Source organism: Dermacentor silvarum, chromosome 1, assembly GCF_013339745.2.
Source record: "Dermacentor silvarum isolate Dsil-2018 chromosome 1, BIME_Dsil_1.4, whole genome shotgun sequence".
Taxonomy (NCBI): Eukaryota; Metazoa; Arthropoda; class Arachnida; order Ixodida; family Ixodidae; genus Dermacentor; species Dermacentor silvarum.
In genome coordinates this window covers 73,333,486-73,350,529 of record NC_051154.1, presented here as the reverse complement: position 1 = coordinate 73,350,529, position 17,044 = coordinate 73,333,486, and the positions used below count along the sequence as shown (strand labels likewise).

At 42.2% G+C, this 17,044-nt stretch overlaps 1 protein-coding gene across 5 annotated transcripts in view; it reads left to right on the top strand.

Moving 5' to 3' along the window:
• Positions 1-13,867, top strand: part of LOC119465875 (zinc finger protein ZFAT) — a 75,590-nt gene extending 61,723 nt beyond the window's left edge. For all 5 annotated transcript variants that reach the window (XM_037726355.2, XM_037726362.2, XM_049669586.1 and 2 more), the window contains exons 20-21: positions 7,023-7,341; positions 13,675-13,867. In XM_037726355.2, coding sequence (XP_037582283.1) covers positions 7,023-7,334 — 312 coding nt within the window. In that variant the 3' untranslated portion in view covers positions 7,335-7,341; positions 13,675-13,867. The remainder of the gene's footprint in view (positions 1-7,022; positions 7,342-13,674) is intronic.
• Positions 13,868-17,044: the final 3,177 nt, after the last annotated feature.

The window sequence follows — 17,044 nt, the reverse complement described above, 5'->3', positions numbered from 1 at the left end:
GGTGTGCTGATAAATGCATCTATGCAGTGTAAGAATGTTCCTGTAAGAATCATGATTTTAAAAAGTGGGCATGAAAACACGGACGCTAGAGAGACAAAGAGGGTGACATACTAAACACCAACTACGAATTGAAGTGTTGCATGGTGGTGGAAAAAAAAAAGAAAAGAAAAACAAAAAAACTACCTCGGCATGCTCTAGTGAACGCAGTGCCAACTTATTATCAACCAAGGACACACAAGGTGCGTTTACATGAATGCGACAATAGCGCATCGCATTTCCAAGCGCATTTGGGAAAGGTGATGCGACGCCGTTTACATGTAGTGCATTAACTCTCCCGAGAATGTAGCGCCACATGCGTGAGTCGACTCCCGCCCGTAAATCTACCGTCACCTCGTGCACTAATGCAATGCGCCTTCCTAGCGCATTACCACTGTTTACATGAATGTGATGCACTAGAAATGTGATGCGCCACTGTCACATTCATGTAAACGCGGCTACACTTTCACTCTAGAAAAATAGCGGTTCAGGCATGACAATTCTTTATCAAGGATAATCGAACCCTGGCTTACACATGAGCTACCACAATTACTGCTACATCATGCCTCAGCCATAAGGTGCACTTCTTCATCCCATTGTGTGAACAAACTTCATTATATTCAAATTTGAGAGTACACCACTCAGAATCAGCTCATGGGGTGAGGGAGATGCTAGAGCAGCTTTATTTTATGCCATGCTTTTACGTCACACAGAGCTTGGACAGAGAGCCACGTTTCGCGGTGCCGTGTGCCTAATCAGGTAAATTGAACTAGTAATTCAAAGTCAGTTATTTCTGTCTACATAGCTATGTTGAAATGTAGAAACACAGAACTAGACTTTTATGACGATTCCCATCAACTTCCCATATAAACATGTGCCTTAAAGATGATAACTAAGATGGTTTTAATGCAGTTATTTTAATTAGTAAATGGATTGCTTTGGTATTTCTCTTTCTTTTTTCTTTCTTTTTTTTTTCTTTTTGTACATGATGCCCAGGGTTGATAATTAAGCTGTAGTAACTTTTGTAGGCATTTCAAAAACAAGTGTTTGAAGTAAAAAAAAAAAGAATGCTGTATATGCATGCCTCCAAATAGATGGTCTATGTAAATTTGTAGTGCAGTAATGCATAATTCAATTTGGGCTGTATATTATCTACCTTCAGATAATTCAAACTTGTAGTGGTTGAAAGAAGAATCTGTTGTCTGTTGAAATTTGAAGTAATGATGCGAGTTGACTAACTTTGGATTCTGAAAACTCTTGTAGCTCTTGCTAATATGCATTAAAAATGTAGGTTAGAAGACATACGCTTCCAGCAAAGGAATTTTTGCTGTAGCTTTTTGCCTTTCACAGTTACTGAAGAATTATTTGTGCAGAAGCCACAGGGGGAATTTTAACAACAATAAAAGTTGTGTAAGGTGACATGTAGGAGGAGGCTAGTCAAATATACGGGATGATCATTTTTATGTTTTCTAGGATTTTTTTTAATCGCCTGTTGCAGATAACATAATTTTAGTCCTTGAGCTGGAGTATTCGGAGAGGTGGACATTACTTGCATGAGAAATTGAAACACATATTCAACTAATTCAAAAAATTACTAATTAACTTCTTAATTACTTTACAGCACATATTGTAATTTATGAATTGTAGCCGGTGAGTTTGCAAGGTGGATTCACTTGGAATGAATGTTACTTGGAAAACTTAATAATGATCACCTCTTGTATCACATTATTACTGTGGGCTTGTGTTTACAAATATCTTTATAGTACTATTTAGAGTGAAGTCTTGGGCTAGGACATTTCAATATAGCAATGTCTATTGACAGTGCATAGGCAGGAAGCTTATTTATGGACCCTTGAAGAAGCTCCAGCGTCTTGTGTTCTTGAGCTCATAAAAGACTGAACAGTCATCTGTTCAAATATATTTTTTCCAGACAACTAATATTGAGTCATTGCTCCATGAAATCCCCACTTCCCGTTTGCATCATGGACAATTCTTCTGAAAAAGAAATTATCGCACAGAACTTTTTCATGGTCAAGGTTAGGCTTACATCATTCACCAACACAATTTGCATCTTGCGTTTCATTTCAACTTTCCATGTTAACTCCTGAAATCTTGGAACCTTAGTTGTCCAAGAAGGGGTACCATTAATTGTCCAACCTTTCTTGGGGTTCGAGTTATAAGCACACTATCATTACTATGTCTTAAAGAGCAGCGCAAGTGATCAACAATGGTCAAACAAGGTATGTCTCTGGAGTCAACAATTTGACAAAGGGACTTGTCTTTGTCAGGGCAACAACTGCTTTCCATGGCAGTGTTTATAGCTCGCTCTCTCCGACCCCCAATGGTGGAGGAGAATAAGCAGGTGGGTAGAGTGGTGTGAGGGAAGTTGCAAGTGTTCAAAAAGGGAGTTGTGATAGTGATGGAATGGGCGAGGGGCAAAGTGGTTGTGCTGTTGGTTGAAGAAGTATGGTTGAAATACAAAGACGAAAAAAAAAAAAAAATCTTCAGGTGTTACCAGGTGTTTGTCGCTCTGGTGGGCTTAGTTGTCTCAGAAAACGGGAAGTAAGATGAGATAGGTTTTTGCCAGCTGAAAAATGAGCATTAAAAAGAACAATAATAATTTTAAAATGAGATTAGAAGAAACTGAGTTGTATCAAGAGATGCCCGATCATGTGTAAAGAATCGCAAATGAAAGCGCTGAGTACGAATACATGTCTTGTCAAAAGATGAAAGAGACAGAGAATAAAGATTAACCAAATATGAAACAACTAAATAATGAGAAAAAGACAGTGAAATTCAACACAGGGGGATCAAGAATAATTGCCTAAAAAACATATATACTATAAATAAATAAATGGCTTGCGAGAAAAGAATCCTGATAATTGGGGTGGGGGATATGATTAGCTCTGTTCCAACTAGAGGTATGTCCGCAAGAGTATAATGAACAGATTCAAGCGTTCCCTTTGAAACATTTAAAGCACAAGTGCTATGAAATCTCTAGAATACTTTTTGTCCCATAAAGGCAATTTTGCATTTTTTTGCCATCAAAATGGTGATCTCTAGCTCACAAACAAGGCTGGGATAATATAACAATTCTATGTAATGCTATTCCTTTTACCGTTTCATCAGTGGTCCGAGCAGGGCTTCACCCTTGTTAGCAATGGGATTGGCTGGACGTGAATGGTAGATGCTAAGAAAGGAATAGAATTGAGCCAAAAGAAAAAAAGAAAAAAAAAAGATTACTGCGGTACACTGGCTCAGAGGAAGGCAAGTGGCCTTCATATACCACCAGGGGCCATGTTATAGGAGGTAGTATCTGCTTGTTAGCTTCAAAGACCTTTCGAGAGCTTCCATCTTTAGTAAAATCTTTTGCCTTGCTGCCATAAGGTGAGGCGGGACTTTGTCTGGTTCAAAATACCACCCACTTTCTCTTTTTGCGTTCTTTGGATAATGCAGGTTTTTAGCTATTAAAAAATATAACACTAGGATATGTGCTACTTCTAAAGACCCTTACCCCTGCTTAGGCCACTGAGCCATCCTTTTCATTAAAGTTCATTCTCTTTCTCTCTCTTTCTAAAACACTTATATTAATCGTGAAAAAAGGTGAAGGCATGCAGATATGGACACAAGAGAAAAGAACCAGACAACACAAATGCTGACTATCAACTGAAGGGCGCACTGTGACAGAAAAGAAAGTAGACACAAAACTTATCTGTGCATGCTTGGGTATGGTAGCGCCACCTATCAATCAGGCACCTAATTTCTTCTTTATGCAAGTTAACCAAAGGCTGGCTCACACTTGTGCTTCCACTACTAGTATTGATATGCCTGGCCTTGACCATTAGATGCGTTTCTTCGTTCTTGCGCCTCGATAAAATAGTGCGTTCATCGAATTTTGCCGTGCATTTACAATCTCAACAGTGCAAAGAAAGATTAGATGGCGATCCTGCGGCTAACGACCTATTATGCTCCATTAATCTCTGATTAACACACCGGCCTGTCTGCCCTACGTAGAAGCGGCTGCAGATGAAAGGAACACTGTATACCACACCAGTACGGCACTTGGTAAATTTGTTTGTGTGTATTACAAAGCACATGTCAGTCTGCCTTTTGTCTTTTACCTGCTCATTCTTTCCTTGCACGGCAGCACAAATCTTACCTAGCTTATTGGCAGCCGTAAGAACAGCATTAACACCGTATCTACTTCCTACTTTCTTTAGCCTGTGCGATAAGGAATGGATGTATGGAATACCTACGACTCTTGTTATTATTGCTTTCTCCAACCATGTTCAAACTTGACGAAATGATGGACTTTTTTTATGCGTTCAGCAACAGTGGCTACGGCAACGCGAGGATAACCTATATCTAATAGACGCGTAACCTGCGCATTAAAGCTGGCACTCATTTTGTGCACACACAATTTGGTGAGAGAGGACTTAAGGCATGACATGGCAATTCCGTTTTTTACAACATTAGAATGCTTCGATGAAAAGTTTAGCAACGGTTTTGAAGATCTCAGGGAGTACTGCCAGCACGCGTGGGGCTCCTGAAACGTCAAGGAAATGTCTAGAAATTTTATTGTGCTACATTGAGGCAGTTCTTTAGTAAACTTTAACCCTTCATTTTCTTTAAATTGTTCACCTACTGAGTTAACAATAGATTCAAATTCATCCCTACTACAAAAATCAGGTAATCATCCTCGTAACAAAATATCTTAATAACAAGGTCAACTAAGGCATCCTCTTAAGTATTTGTCAATCTTGCTAAAGTATAGATCCCTAAGGATAGGGGCAACATTTGAACCAATGCAAATTCCTGATTTCTGCACAAGGATGCCTTCTCTCCACCCAACCACATTGACTTTAAATACAAGGAAAGAATTTCCAGAAAAGCCCCCACACTTATATTAATCCTTTTGTTGTCACATCCACTGTAAAGTTGGTGTTTTACTGTGTTTTACCTCGATTTCATGTATTCGTGAAGCATTGGTGCACAAAAACTATTTGTCTTGGACACAAGTTTAGGTTACAGGTTTGCAAACTTTTTGTTGTGTGTGTCTTCCTGGTTATGTTTGTTTATGATGGCACCTGTTGTTTTGAACGTATTTCACATCTGCCAGAGATCCATTTAGAGCCTCTGCCGGTGTTGCTGAAGCAAAATAACAAAGGAAGGATTGCAGAAGCAGAAAATGCTGCAGATCCAACGAGTTAGAATCTATATACAGCGAAGCTTTGTGTGAGTGCATAATGAGTCGAAACACAAGTTTGTGTTTATTGGATGTCCGCACAAAGTTACACAGAAGGCTTTATGCAGGCATTGTAGAAAGGCTAATGCAATGCCGCTGCTGCAGATGCGAAAAGGCGAGCTTTCGGGTTCTTTTTCTTTCTTTCCCCCGCACGGCCAGTGCTGCCGCAGATGCGTGCACCATCTGGTGGTGGTGCAAGGAAACCAGCGGTGCGCGCGGCACACATACTCCTCTGTGATTGGTTGGCCTATTCGGCAAGAACAGCCAGGCCACAGCACCCACGGTCACGAAACTCGGCAAGGTTCGCAAAGAAAATAAAAAAAAGGGTACACCAGAGCTGACCATGAGAAAGACTACAATTCTGGACTGTTATGAGAACTTAAACAATTTGAAACTGCTTTGTTTGCATTTTTTTCTTCAGAATGCAGTTTAGGACACTTTTGTAGCCATTTCTAAACATGTACTGGGTGTATGTAAATGAAACTTAATGGACGTTTGAGTTAGTACCTCTTACATTTCTAGAACATTCTATAGAATGGATAGCTGACTGCTAATGACAATCTTATAAACAAATTAAAAGCATGTATGGCAGGTGTATTATGATAAAAAGGGGAAAAGAAAAATGTTTTGCCTGAATTTTGGGGGCTCTCTACATGACTTTAGATTCATATGCATAACATAATATTGACCTTGTGCAAAATTTGAAAACTCTGCAAATAGGGTGTTTGAAGAAAAAGGTACATTTGTGAAGAAACAAAAACAAATATAACAAAAATTTTTGGAAGTTTGAATTTCATAAACTGTTCCTCTCTCACCACTTCGCTTACAAGAATTTCTGCTATAGCAGCTTCATTCGAGGACTTTTGTACTGGCTCGCACGGTATGCCTTCCAATTCCTCTGTGCGGCCTTCATCTGTCATCACAGTTGGCGCTGCACCCTGAGCTGAGGTCACATCTGTGTCTTTATGCTTCATTTGACTCTGGTGAATTGATAGGCCCCACTCAGTGTTAAAAGTTTGCTGGCATACCGTACACTTAAGCTGAGCACCTACATTCTGAGGGGCCACCGGAAACACCATCATTCTGGGCACGAGTACACACTCCACCACTCCTCACACTTAGTGCTAGCACTGCCACTTGGCAGCGACTTTCTTTTGTTTTTCTTTTGTCCATTTTGCCAAGTGATAACTGGCTTAGGGACAGCACACTTTGCCAAAAATGCCTTTGGTGTAGCACCGAAACTCAGGTAATTTGGGATACAATGTCATGTATACGAGAAACGGCTGCAGGGGGAACCACGAGCAGGTACCAATAGGAATTCCTAAAAAAAATTTTGTAAAGGTTGGATGCCATTGGTGTGTATCTTTCACTAGTGGTACTTCTTCTCACTGTTGCTTTATAAAATCTCTTGTGCAACACCACTCAAAAATTGTGCAAACCCTATGTTCTTCATCTCAGTGTTCAGAGTCATCTCAGAGCAGAGAAAAATGAAGCAAGTAGCTCAGTGCCTGTCATCATGTCGTAATGTTATGCCAGCTAGCTATGTTCCTTCAAGTTAACTTACAAGCAGGCTTGTGTATTTTGTTTACATCTTTAACAACACGAGTCATGCCTGCTGGCAAATCACTGGCGCATTATTCTTATTATTAGTCTGTGCACATTATTCATGCCGAGTGGCAGTGAGCCTGTAGTGCTGCAGCTTCTTTTTCCCTTTATTTGAGTGACTGAAAATTATGTGCAGGTGCCAACAGAAGCAACTGTGGAAGAGGAAACTGAGGAGGGTGCAGTCAGCCTGATTCAGCAGATGGTGGAGCAAGGGACCCTGGCAGCAGGCCAGGAAGTTACCTTGCAGACACTGGATGCTGATGGCCTGCTAACAACACTGAGCCCTGAGGCAATCATTGTGCGTGAGCAGGATGGCCAGCCGCTGCTGCTGGGCACCCAGGGTTCCTACCTCATTCAGTATGTGCAACAGGAGCCCGATGGCGTCGTCCTCCAGCAAGGACCACACCAGCAGGTCCAACAGGAGATCATTGTTGAGCTTACACCATGATCTCCAGGTGTGTGCCTGCCACCATAATTCGTGCCAGTATGATGACCATCTAGACAAACTAACTTCACCTCGACCTACCTTACCTCACCAAGCCCAACCTAACCATACCAATACACTCCGTGCACCACCTGTAGAGGTGCAACACCGCCATTTGGCAGGTTTTAGAAGCATTCTTGGGAATGACGATACAATTGCCTGCTTCTCACCGTCCAACGAATGTGCCCCAAATGCTCGGCCCGTGGCAACATCAGATGCTCAACACCTTTTTTGGATGTGCCCTCAAATGCAAGTGATCAGGCTTACGATTTTAAGAAAGCTGGACTGAATCCAGACGTACCTGAAAACTAACTCACCCATTATGTGATGGACAATGAGTTCACAGAGACATTGCTGCAGTTCCTGCTCAGTGCAGAGTTGGAAGCTTTTATTCTCTCGAATCCTCCCAAAAATAAATAAAATAAAAATAATAAATAAACAGTTCTTTATCTGGAGGATGCAGAATAATATCGTTGTGATGCTAACTGTGTGAAACCAACTGTGTGAAACCAACTTCCCTTGTGAGCCCAGGCCCTCATGTGTTCAAGCTATTCACAGTGATGCAATTTGCAGAAGCAAAGAACACAGTGTTTTACTCTCAACAGCTGCAACCAACACTACCTAGAGAGCCATGTATCAAGAGACTTGGATAAAAATACATCTCGTTAAGTGCTTTCATATGTACTGAATAAAAGCAGATAATGTTTGAATAAGCAGGATATCTTGTACCATACCTGGGGTGCAATCGGAGATTTTTGTTCGTAACACGTTCTGTTCAGTTGCTGTGACGCCACAAAGTGGCAGTATGCAAAATTTTTTGAGAACGGGAGGGAGAGAGCAGCCATTCAGCAAGCGGTGAACCATTCCATAGCCGCAACTGCCATTTGAATCCAATCCAATCCACCAGACGTACCATGTTAAGCCGGTCTCACAGCGAGCGGATGACCACTCGAACTTCACATCTCTTGTCACATTCTGCTCCTAGCAGACGATGTGCTCATAATCAAAATGATTGATAGGAGCGTGTTGTCATTTTGACGTCACCAAAAACGACGAACCCCGGACGTTTGTCATCCGGGAGTTCACCGTTTGCCGATAGGCTGCTCTCTCCCTCCTGTTGTCGCAAATTTTGCATACTGTCACTTTGTGAGGTCGCAGCAACTGAACAGAACGCGAACCAAACAAAGATCTCTGATCGCGCCTCAGTGGAACTGATGGTGGTGCGATAATGGCCAGGAGCAGTTTTTGGGCTGTGATAGAGGAGTGTAGAATAGAAACGGTGTGTCCACCTAGAAGCAGTCAGATACTCTTGTATATTTTGAAGATGAAAAAGCATTTGATTCAGTAGAGATACCAGCAGTCATAGAGGCGTTGCGTAATCAGGAAGTACAGGAGGCATATGTGAATATCTTGGCAAATATCTACAAGGATTGCACAGCAACAATGGTTCTCCACCAAAAAAGTAGAAAGATACCTATCAAGAAAGGAGGCAGGCAAGGAGACACAATCTCTCTATTACTATTCACCGCATGCTTAGAAGCACGGTGTAAAAAAGGAAGGTGATCCGACGGCGGGGCGAGGCGCGGCCACTTAGTGTCTCTACGCACGCCGCTGCCGCAAGGGGAGCACCTGTTTTGGGGGCCACTTTTTCGCTCGCTTTGCTGGCGCTTTTATGGGCACGCGCGGCAGAAGTGCTTTATTTCGATGAATATATGTCGTTCGCCTGCTTAAAACGACTCTACTTGGTTGGAGGAATGTCCCTTTATATTTCTGCCGACATTCCGATTGACTCCAACGCGGCGAGCAGCGGTAAGCGCAGCGCGCCGTCTGCTCGAGCAGACGACGCGTCTCTCTCGTGTTCGAAATGACGGTATTTTGACTGTAAGTGGCATGAAACCTTCTACCTGCTCAGGATTTGGCGTCTAAATAAAGAAAAATTGCATATCTTTGGGTACGGGTGTTTAAATGCTGACGGAGGTCGTAAATTATGCACTGTTGTGCCGCTTCTCCAAGGCCTCCTGAATACGTGCTGCCCCTAGCGGCGGCGCTCACTTTCGGTCACACGAAGTGGCCGCACTCTCGCCCCAGCGCGGGTGCGCCGTCGGGGCACCTATCTTCTTACACCGTGCTTAGAAGTATTCAAGCTCTTGGACTGGGAAGGCTTAGGAGCAGTAGCGCACCCAGGATCTCTGCCAAGGGAGGCGGGGGAGCAAGCACTTTGCATAATATGCAATTTCCTTGCTTTAGCCAGAGGAATCCAACAGCAAATAAAATGCCTAATAATTATAGTAATGACACCAAGGATGATGATGTTTATGATGCTTCAGCGTTTTACTCAAAGTAATTTAAGAGTGAATGAATAAATACAAGACAGTGATGGAGTGTTTTTGTTAATCAGGAAAATTTGACCTCAAGCCACCTCCTGAATTGTAATGATAATGTGAACAGAACGCTGAAGGTACACGTTGGACTGGTGGGGCTGGACGTGTATGGGGGGGGGTTACAACACCCGAACCTTCCCGTCGGTGCGCCCCTGCTTAGGAGTGAGGATCAAGGGCAAATATCTCGGCAACCTTCAGTTTGCAGATGACGTCCTATTCAGCAACAATGGGGACTAATTAGACCAAATGATTGAGGACCTTAACCGAGAAAGTGTAAGAGTGGGATTGAAAATTAATATGCAAAAGACAAAGATAATGTTCAATAGCCTGGCAAGGAAACAAGAATTCAGGATCGCCAGTCAGCCTCTAGAGTCTATAAAGGAGTATGTTTATCTAGGTCAATTACTCACAGGGGACCCTGATCATGAGAAAGAAATTTACAGAATAAAATTGGGTTGGAGTGCATATGGCAGGCATTGCCTAATCCTGATTGGAAGCTTACCACTGTCGTTGAAAAGAAAAGTGTACAATCATTGCATTCTACTGGTGCTAACATATGGGGAAGAAACTTGGAGGTTAACAAAGAAGCCCGAGAACAAGTTAAGGACTGCACAAAGGGTGATGGAACGAAAAATGTTAGGCCTAACGTTGAGACAGGCAGAGAGCGGTGTGGATCAGAGAACAAACGGGGATAGCCGATATTCTAGTTAACATTAAGCGGAAAAAATGGAGTTGGGCAGGCCATGTAATGCGTAGGATGGATAACCGGTGAACCATTAGAGTTACAGAATGGATACCAAGAGAAGGGAAGCGCAATTTACGATGGCAGAAAACTAGGTGGGAAATTTGCAGGCGTAAGTTGGAATCAGCTAGCGCAAGACAGGGGTAATTGGAGATCACAGGGAGAGCCTTGGTCCTGCAGTGGGCATAAATATAGACTGATGATGATGATCTTGAAGATAGATTGCCATTGTGTTCAGGTACCAAATCCACTTGCGTATTCATTTCACTTTTTTCTGTAGTGTGAACAGTGTAAGATATCTTCTGACTGAAATATCCACCATGTATGTTTATACATATTAAAGGCAACTTTTTTTAAGTCCAGTTATAATGACGAGCAATGCTATGGCATAGTAATGTGTAAATGCTTTCATTTATGAAATGTGGTGTTTATATTATGAAATTTGTTGTACTATCAAGAGCAAGTGAAACTGTAGTGATGTAGGTATGATACGAGTCCAGAGTTGTAAGCCAGGGAGTTTGGTTGGAATTGTAAGGTTTGAACAACATCACACCACGCCAAATTTTTCAGCATAATGACGTGTAGTCTTGAAAGGTTCCTGTGAGATGTTATCAAGTGCAAGTAGTCCTACTTCTACTCAGTGTAGTAGCTCAGTGGCCTTGGTGTTCTGTTGCTGGGCATGAGGTCATTCGTATGATTTCCAGATGTGGCAGCAGCATTCTGCTATAATGGTGGAATGCAAAAACGCTCATATATACCGAGCACATAGGTGCATGTTAAAGAACCCTAGGTTGTCAAAATTAAAGGGGCCCTGAACCACTTTTATCGAAGTGGAGAAAGGCATTCGAAGTTAAAATAGGCTATTTCAGAAATACTTTGCCGCAAAAAGTACTTCAATGCGTTCAGTAGAAGCGGAGTTATTGGCAATCAAACACGGCCTTTGCGGTGCTTCTGCTCCTTCTTCAATGCCTTGCGCCGCAAAGGCTATGACAGAGCGGGGCGTGCCCACAACGCTCCACCTTCTAAATGTCACCGTGGCCCGCAGTTCAAATGTGATTTTGGATGTTAATGTAGAGGCCACTACTTTTGATTTTGGTGCCTATAACGCACCAAATCTAAGCCAAACACGATTGTCCTCAGTGAGCCGCAGTGCGCTTAGCCAGTGGACTCGTCGCAGCAGAACGCAGCTACATGGAACTGTAGTGTGTATGCGCAGCGTTTGCTTTGTGCACGAAAGAGCTTGATTGCGTGCTTGCACTCAAATGCTCCTGTCTGACCATTCTATGTGGTGCGGACCGGCTTTATCCTTCACTAGCTTGACCGACAGATAGTAGCCACATCCAACTTGTGCGTTTTTGAAGCGCTATCAATTAGTCTGCCAAGGCATCTAACCAGGAGTGAGCGCGCACTGGCAAGCATGCATGTGGTCTGACCTTAAGTTTCGCGTGGTTTGAGGTTAGTTGAGCGTTCAAAACTAGTTGAAATTAGCGAGACCCGACGGCTACAACACCCGATAAGCAGGGTGGCCAAAGTTTAATTCCTATGCGGGCGGCCTCGGCCGAGCGCGAGCAGACGATAGTCGGCTTCTTCCAGAAGTACGTAATTATTAATGAAATTCGAAAGCACATTTTCGTTTACTTAAGCCTGTTTATTGAACTTCGTCAGTAAATATACACAGTAACAGTACGAAGAAGCGCTCTGATCCAAACACTTTTCTTGATTGACGTCAGCTATTGGCCAATAGCAACCACACATGGGAATCCATTTTATTACGAAATAAAGTGTCTGGAAGAAAGTAGGGAGCAGTCTTCTGTTGAACAAAGAGCGTTTGAGAGAAAGGTGACTTCGCACTCCGCTTGCGAGCTCCACGCGTCACACACAACTGCAAAACTTGGCTGAGATGTTCACAGCAACGTATGCTATCTGCGGACTATCCCCCCCCCCCCCACACACACACACATTTTTTACCTTGGCTTTATTGATGACCTGTGTATATAATATTACTGCAATTTAGTGAAGTAGATTTGTGTTGTAGTTTCAATATAATAAAGCCTTTGCAATTTGCATGCACATGCTGGGTACCTTGCAAGAATCTAGATAAATTTTTTTCATACACGGCAAACTCCTGCAAGGCTGCCTTTTGGGAGCCATACCTTGCTGCAAACACAGTTTCGGTGAAAAAGCCGCTCACAATGAATGCCATGCTTCAGTGTTGAAGCAAAGGCTGTGAAACTAAGAGCTTGTCATATGCCTGCATCACTTGTTGGCGACAGCTTCCAAGCATTGTCCCACGCCGTCTGCTAGAGCAAGCAATGTGACCACATTCTCAGAGGCATTGTTGTCTGTTACAGCGTCTGAGGAACTCACATGGTTACAGTAGAGGACAGGATCAGTGCATAAATTAGTAACTTTGTTCACCACAATAATTATTTACACATTCAAATTTCCAAATCTTTCTGCTTCTTTAGGTACACTGCCATGCAGTGGTGCAGACACAAAAGTACCCCCATTAGTGAGAAACGTTTCTTGCTAGCGGCCCCCGCGTTGTCGGAGCACCTGTTCTTACACTGAGCTTGCGGCTTTGCCTGTTTCACATGGGTAGCATATATACTGTAGGGTGCTGCATCTTCAATTGCACTCACCAAGTTGACTCCTCAGAATCACAAGTCTCATTACGTTTCATTTCGTTCTTGAGAGCATTTCAAAACGACGGAGCTATTTTTTTTTTTCTGCAGCAACACACATGCACAGAAAGTTGGTCTCCATATTTTACATCGGGGAAATTTGCTGGAGTCCATGATATAAGAGTGAATTAAAATCAGGGCAGGCAAATTTCAAGAATGGCTTTGTGTTTTGCGAGTACAGTCAATATAGTTCACTTCGTTCTTGTGCCCAAAATATTTGTGAGGACCAGCCTTCAGAGTTTGCATTAGTGTAGTACACTAGGTAAGCAAAAAAAATTTTTTTTTGGTCAGAGCAGCAAAATGTTTGGGTTTTATTAATACTGAGAATGAAAAAAAAAATGTTTTGAAAATAAATTTTTCAACAGGCAGACTTAATTTGTGCTTGAAAGGAATATATTTTTCTAGATATGGAAGCCTGTTTCTAGTGAAATGAAAGGTTTGTGATGTTATGTTGAATAGCAGCTGCTGATTTATTGTGGCTTCTCTTCTTTTTCCAGCTTGCAAGCGGGCTTTTGAAAAAGCGAAGACAAAAACGTTCTGCAGCTGTGAAGCCAAGCTACTGCTTCGGGTTGTTTTATCAGATAAAATGTGTTGTGCACATATAGCATTCACAACAGACCAGGCCGACATGCTGGAATCAACGCAACTTCGGCAGTTTTTTTTTGTAAATATGGTGCTCAGGAGTATCAGTATCTCAAAGATTAAAATGTTGCTATAACGTTCTTTTGTATGTTTCCTTTTTATCATAAAATGTGTGAAGATGGGTTTACGTGAGGCTTACCCTACGAGCGACGGTCAGGAAAGGGCACAACACGCTCCTTCACTGCGCAATGCACAAAGATGCTACGGCAGGGTTTGTCGACTCTCCAACATGGCGCAGTGAATGCTCCGGAATGATATCGCCAACTAACACAGGTTTATTAACACAAGATAAAACACAGTGTGACAGTCGCAGCACTTGCGAACAAGGGCTCACCGCGTGCCCGCTGCACTTTAGCTCTTTGTAGACCACAAAGTGCCGATAGATAGCCAAACAGCGTGTACAATTAGTGGAACTATGAAAAAAAATTAGACCATTTCAACAAATTTTTTTCTCAATTCCCTGAAATATAACCTTGTACTTTCGCAACTACTGCTGGGAGATATTGCAATTTCAAGCAGATAATTAGCACTGTACATACCTTAAAGAGTATGTATGCCAAATTTCATTAGTATAGGACAAAGAGCTAAGTAAGCTACAGCACAATGCTTTTTGCGAAAATTTATTACACAATGTATATACACAATATCTTTGCTTAGTGCAGTCTGCGACTTCTCTGATATAGACAGAAGTTTTTGGCCATTAAATGCACATTTTTGTATCTGATATATATGTAACTTATATACACAATATCACTATATTTTGCCATTGTGTAGGAGGCAAGTCAAGAACTATAGCAGCTACATAAAACCTAATGAGATATTTGAAAGCTGTTCGAAAACAACCATTATAATTTGGTGATTTTTCAACTCTCTAGTACAAATATTTTTTTTAATGTTTTTTCGAGGAGTGTCTCCCCTTAAATTTGGTGGAAACTGGCGTCCAAAGGCATGAAAGCATGTACATGGCTACCTCCTTGCCACAATCAGCTGAACATGGCAGGCTCACAGATTAGCACAGCTCTCTTGGAAGTCTGACGTGTAAACTTTTGTCTTGTAAATTTCCCTCTCTCTCTCTCCTGAAAGTGCTTCAACCCTTTTATGACGGCACATATAAATACCACAAAATTTTTTTATTTTCTATATAAATGTGCAAAACACATCGAGACTAAGCAAAGTCAATGAAAAAAAAAGTATTTTGTGGATTCTTTTTCAGCAATTGGGGGGGGGGGACCTCAGGCAGAAAACTGGTAGTGGGCTTCACCTCAAGCCACCTAAGGCTTCGTTTTCAATTTGTATAAGTGAGCTCCCGTCATATGTGAATCATAGGTGTACATTTCATTTGCTTTACATCACGTGTGACACCACTGTAGCTGGATATCTTGCATCAGCCTGTCTCCTCTGACCTTGCTTCCAAAAAACAGTGAGTCGCATGCCAAAGTTCTTCCTCGTTCAGTGTCCAATCTAAACCAACAAATGACACTTGGTGCCTGTCATTCAGTGTTGGCTGAAGACATTTAGCGAGAAACTTCGTACTCAATCCCGAAACTCGGCAAGAAAAACTTTTTCTGGTATGTTGCCCGTAGGCAACACTCGTCAATAAAGGTTAGTTAAGGCCTGCACAGGCACTAAGAGCTGCAACTTAATTTTTCTTTGCTTAGTGCAGTCTGCGACTTCTCTGATATAGACTGAAGTTTTTGGCCATTAAATGCACATTTTTGTATCTGATATATATGTGACTTATATACACATATTTTTGCAATTGTAACACACGAACAGCATTATTCAGGCTGAATAATATTCAGCTTTATATTAAATTGCATTAGATTTGGCCACCTTTTCAAGGAATGTGAACATTTGCTGGCAACCATTACAATTAGTCGTACTAAGTCTAAATGGCTAACGAGTGAAGGGCGCAAGGTGAAAGTCCACCAGATATTGTCAAAAAAATTGAAACGGCGCTTCTATGGCTCGATAGCGATGGCCACTTTAGACGTTGTTGCCAGGGAATTGCCTATGGAAGATTTCTCAGTTTTTTATTGGCCTTATTGGGAGTGCTTTCCCCTAACCCCAGCAAAATAAAGCACTGCACTTCATAAAGGACCCAGACACGAGCACCGCGGTATTGAGTAACCATGCATGCACAATTTTGTGAGCAAGGTTTTCATACATTACAACACAACCCTTTTCTCCAACGCACAGGTTGAGCGACTTTACAGTGTCGCTGCCGGCTCGCTTCACAAGAAAATTTTTAAAAGCAATTCTCAGTGAAGATAATGCATGTAGGGCTGCAGAGATCGTATTGAAAGATCAAGGCAAGCACGTTCTATTTTCTGTATTTGTGAAATTATAATAAAATGAGAGAGGAAAGTAACAAAGTAATTAATTACTTTTAGTAATTGTGCAATTACTTTTGTGGGACAGTAATTGGTAATTGTAATCAATTACATTTTTCAAAAAAGTAATTGTAATTGGTTACTTTTTTTCTGTAAAGTGTACCAAGTCTGGTAGCAGTCCACTGAGCGTGAGAACGAGAAGACACGGGAGCAGAGGTTCCATGTAACGAACTCATTACAGGCCTGTGAGCATCTGCCACAGTGATGAAACGCTCAGAGGGAGAGAGCTCGGGTAGAGAGGGTGCCCGGGGGCTGCCACTCGGGCAGCCAATCGGTGCATGCCGGTGACGTGCTTACGTGGTGACTCGTCGGCAGAAGTGTGTGGGAAAGAAGCTCCAGTGCTAGCCCTGTCCACCACGTTGCCAGCGGTGTGGTGGTTCCCGGAGATCAAGCCTGCCGCCTCCCGTGAGCTGGGGGATGAGGTATCAGACGGCCCCTCGATCCCCACAAATGTCGCCACCCACAAACGTAATTTTCACAATCTAGCCATGCTGCCTTGAACTATACATGCCCCTTGTGCATGTGTGTGACCACCTGAGTGCACCTCATTCTTAACTGTGTCCAGCTACCTGCTACAAAGTTGGTTTTCATGGCTTCTGTGCTTTCTATAGTTTCATTAGTGATGCTACACTGGAACACCATGCATGCCTAGTTAAGACCAAATGACAGAATATCAACTGGCATAGACAGCACAACTGAAGACAAGGGAAACAGAAAAGTGGATGCACTGCTAACAACTCAAATCGATGCAAAACCTTATTGACACAAATTGGAACAAAAGACACATAATACATTTAGCAATTAAAAAGGTAGCCCAACCTTTTGTAGCAAG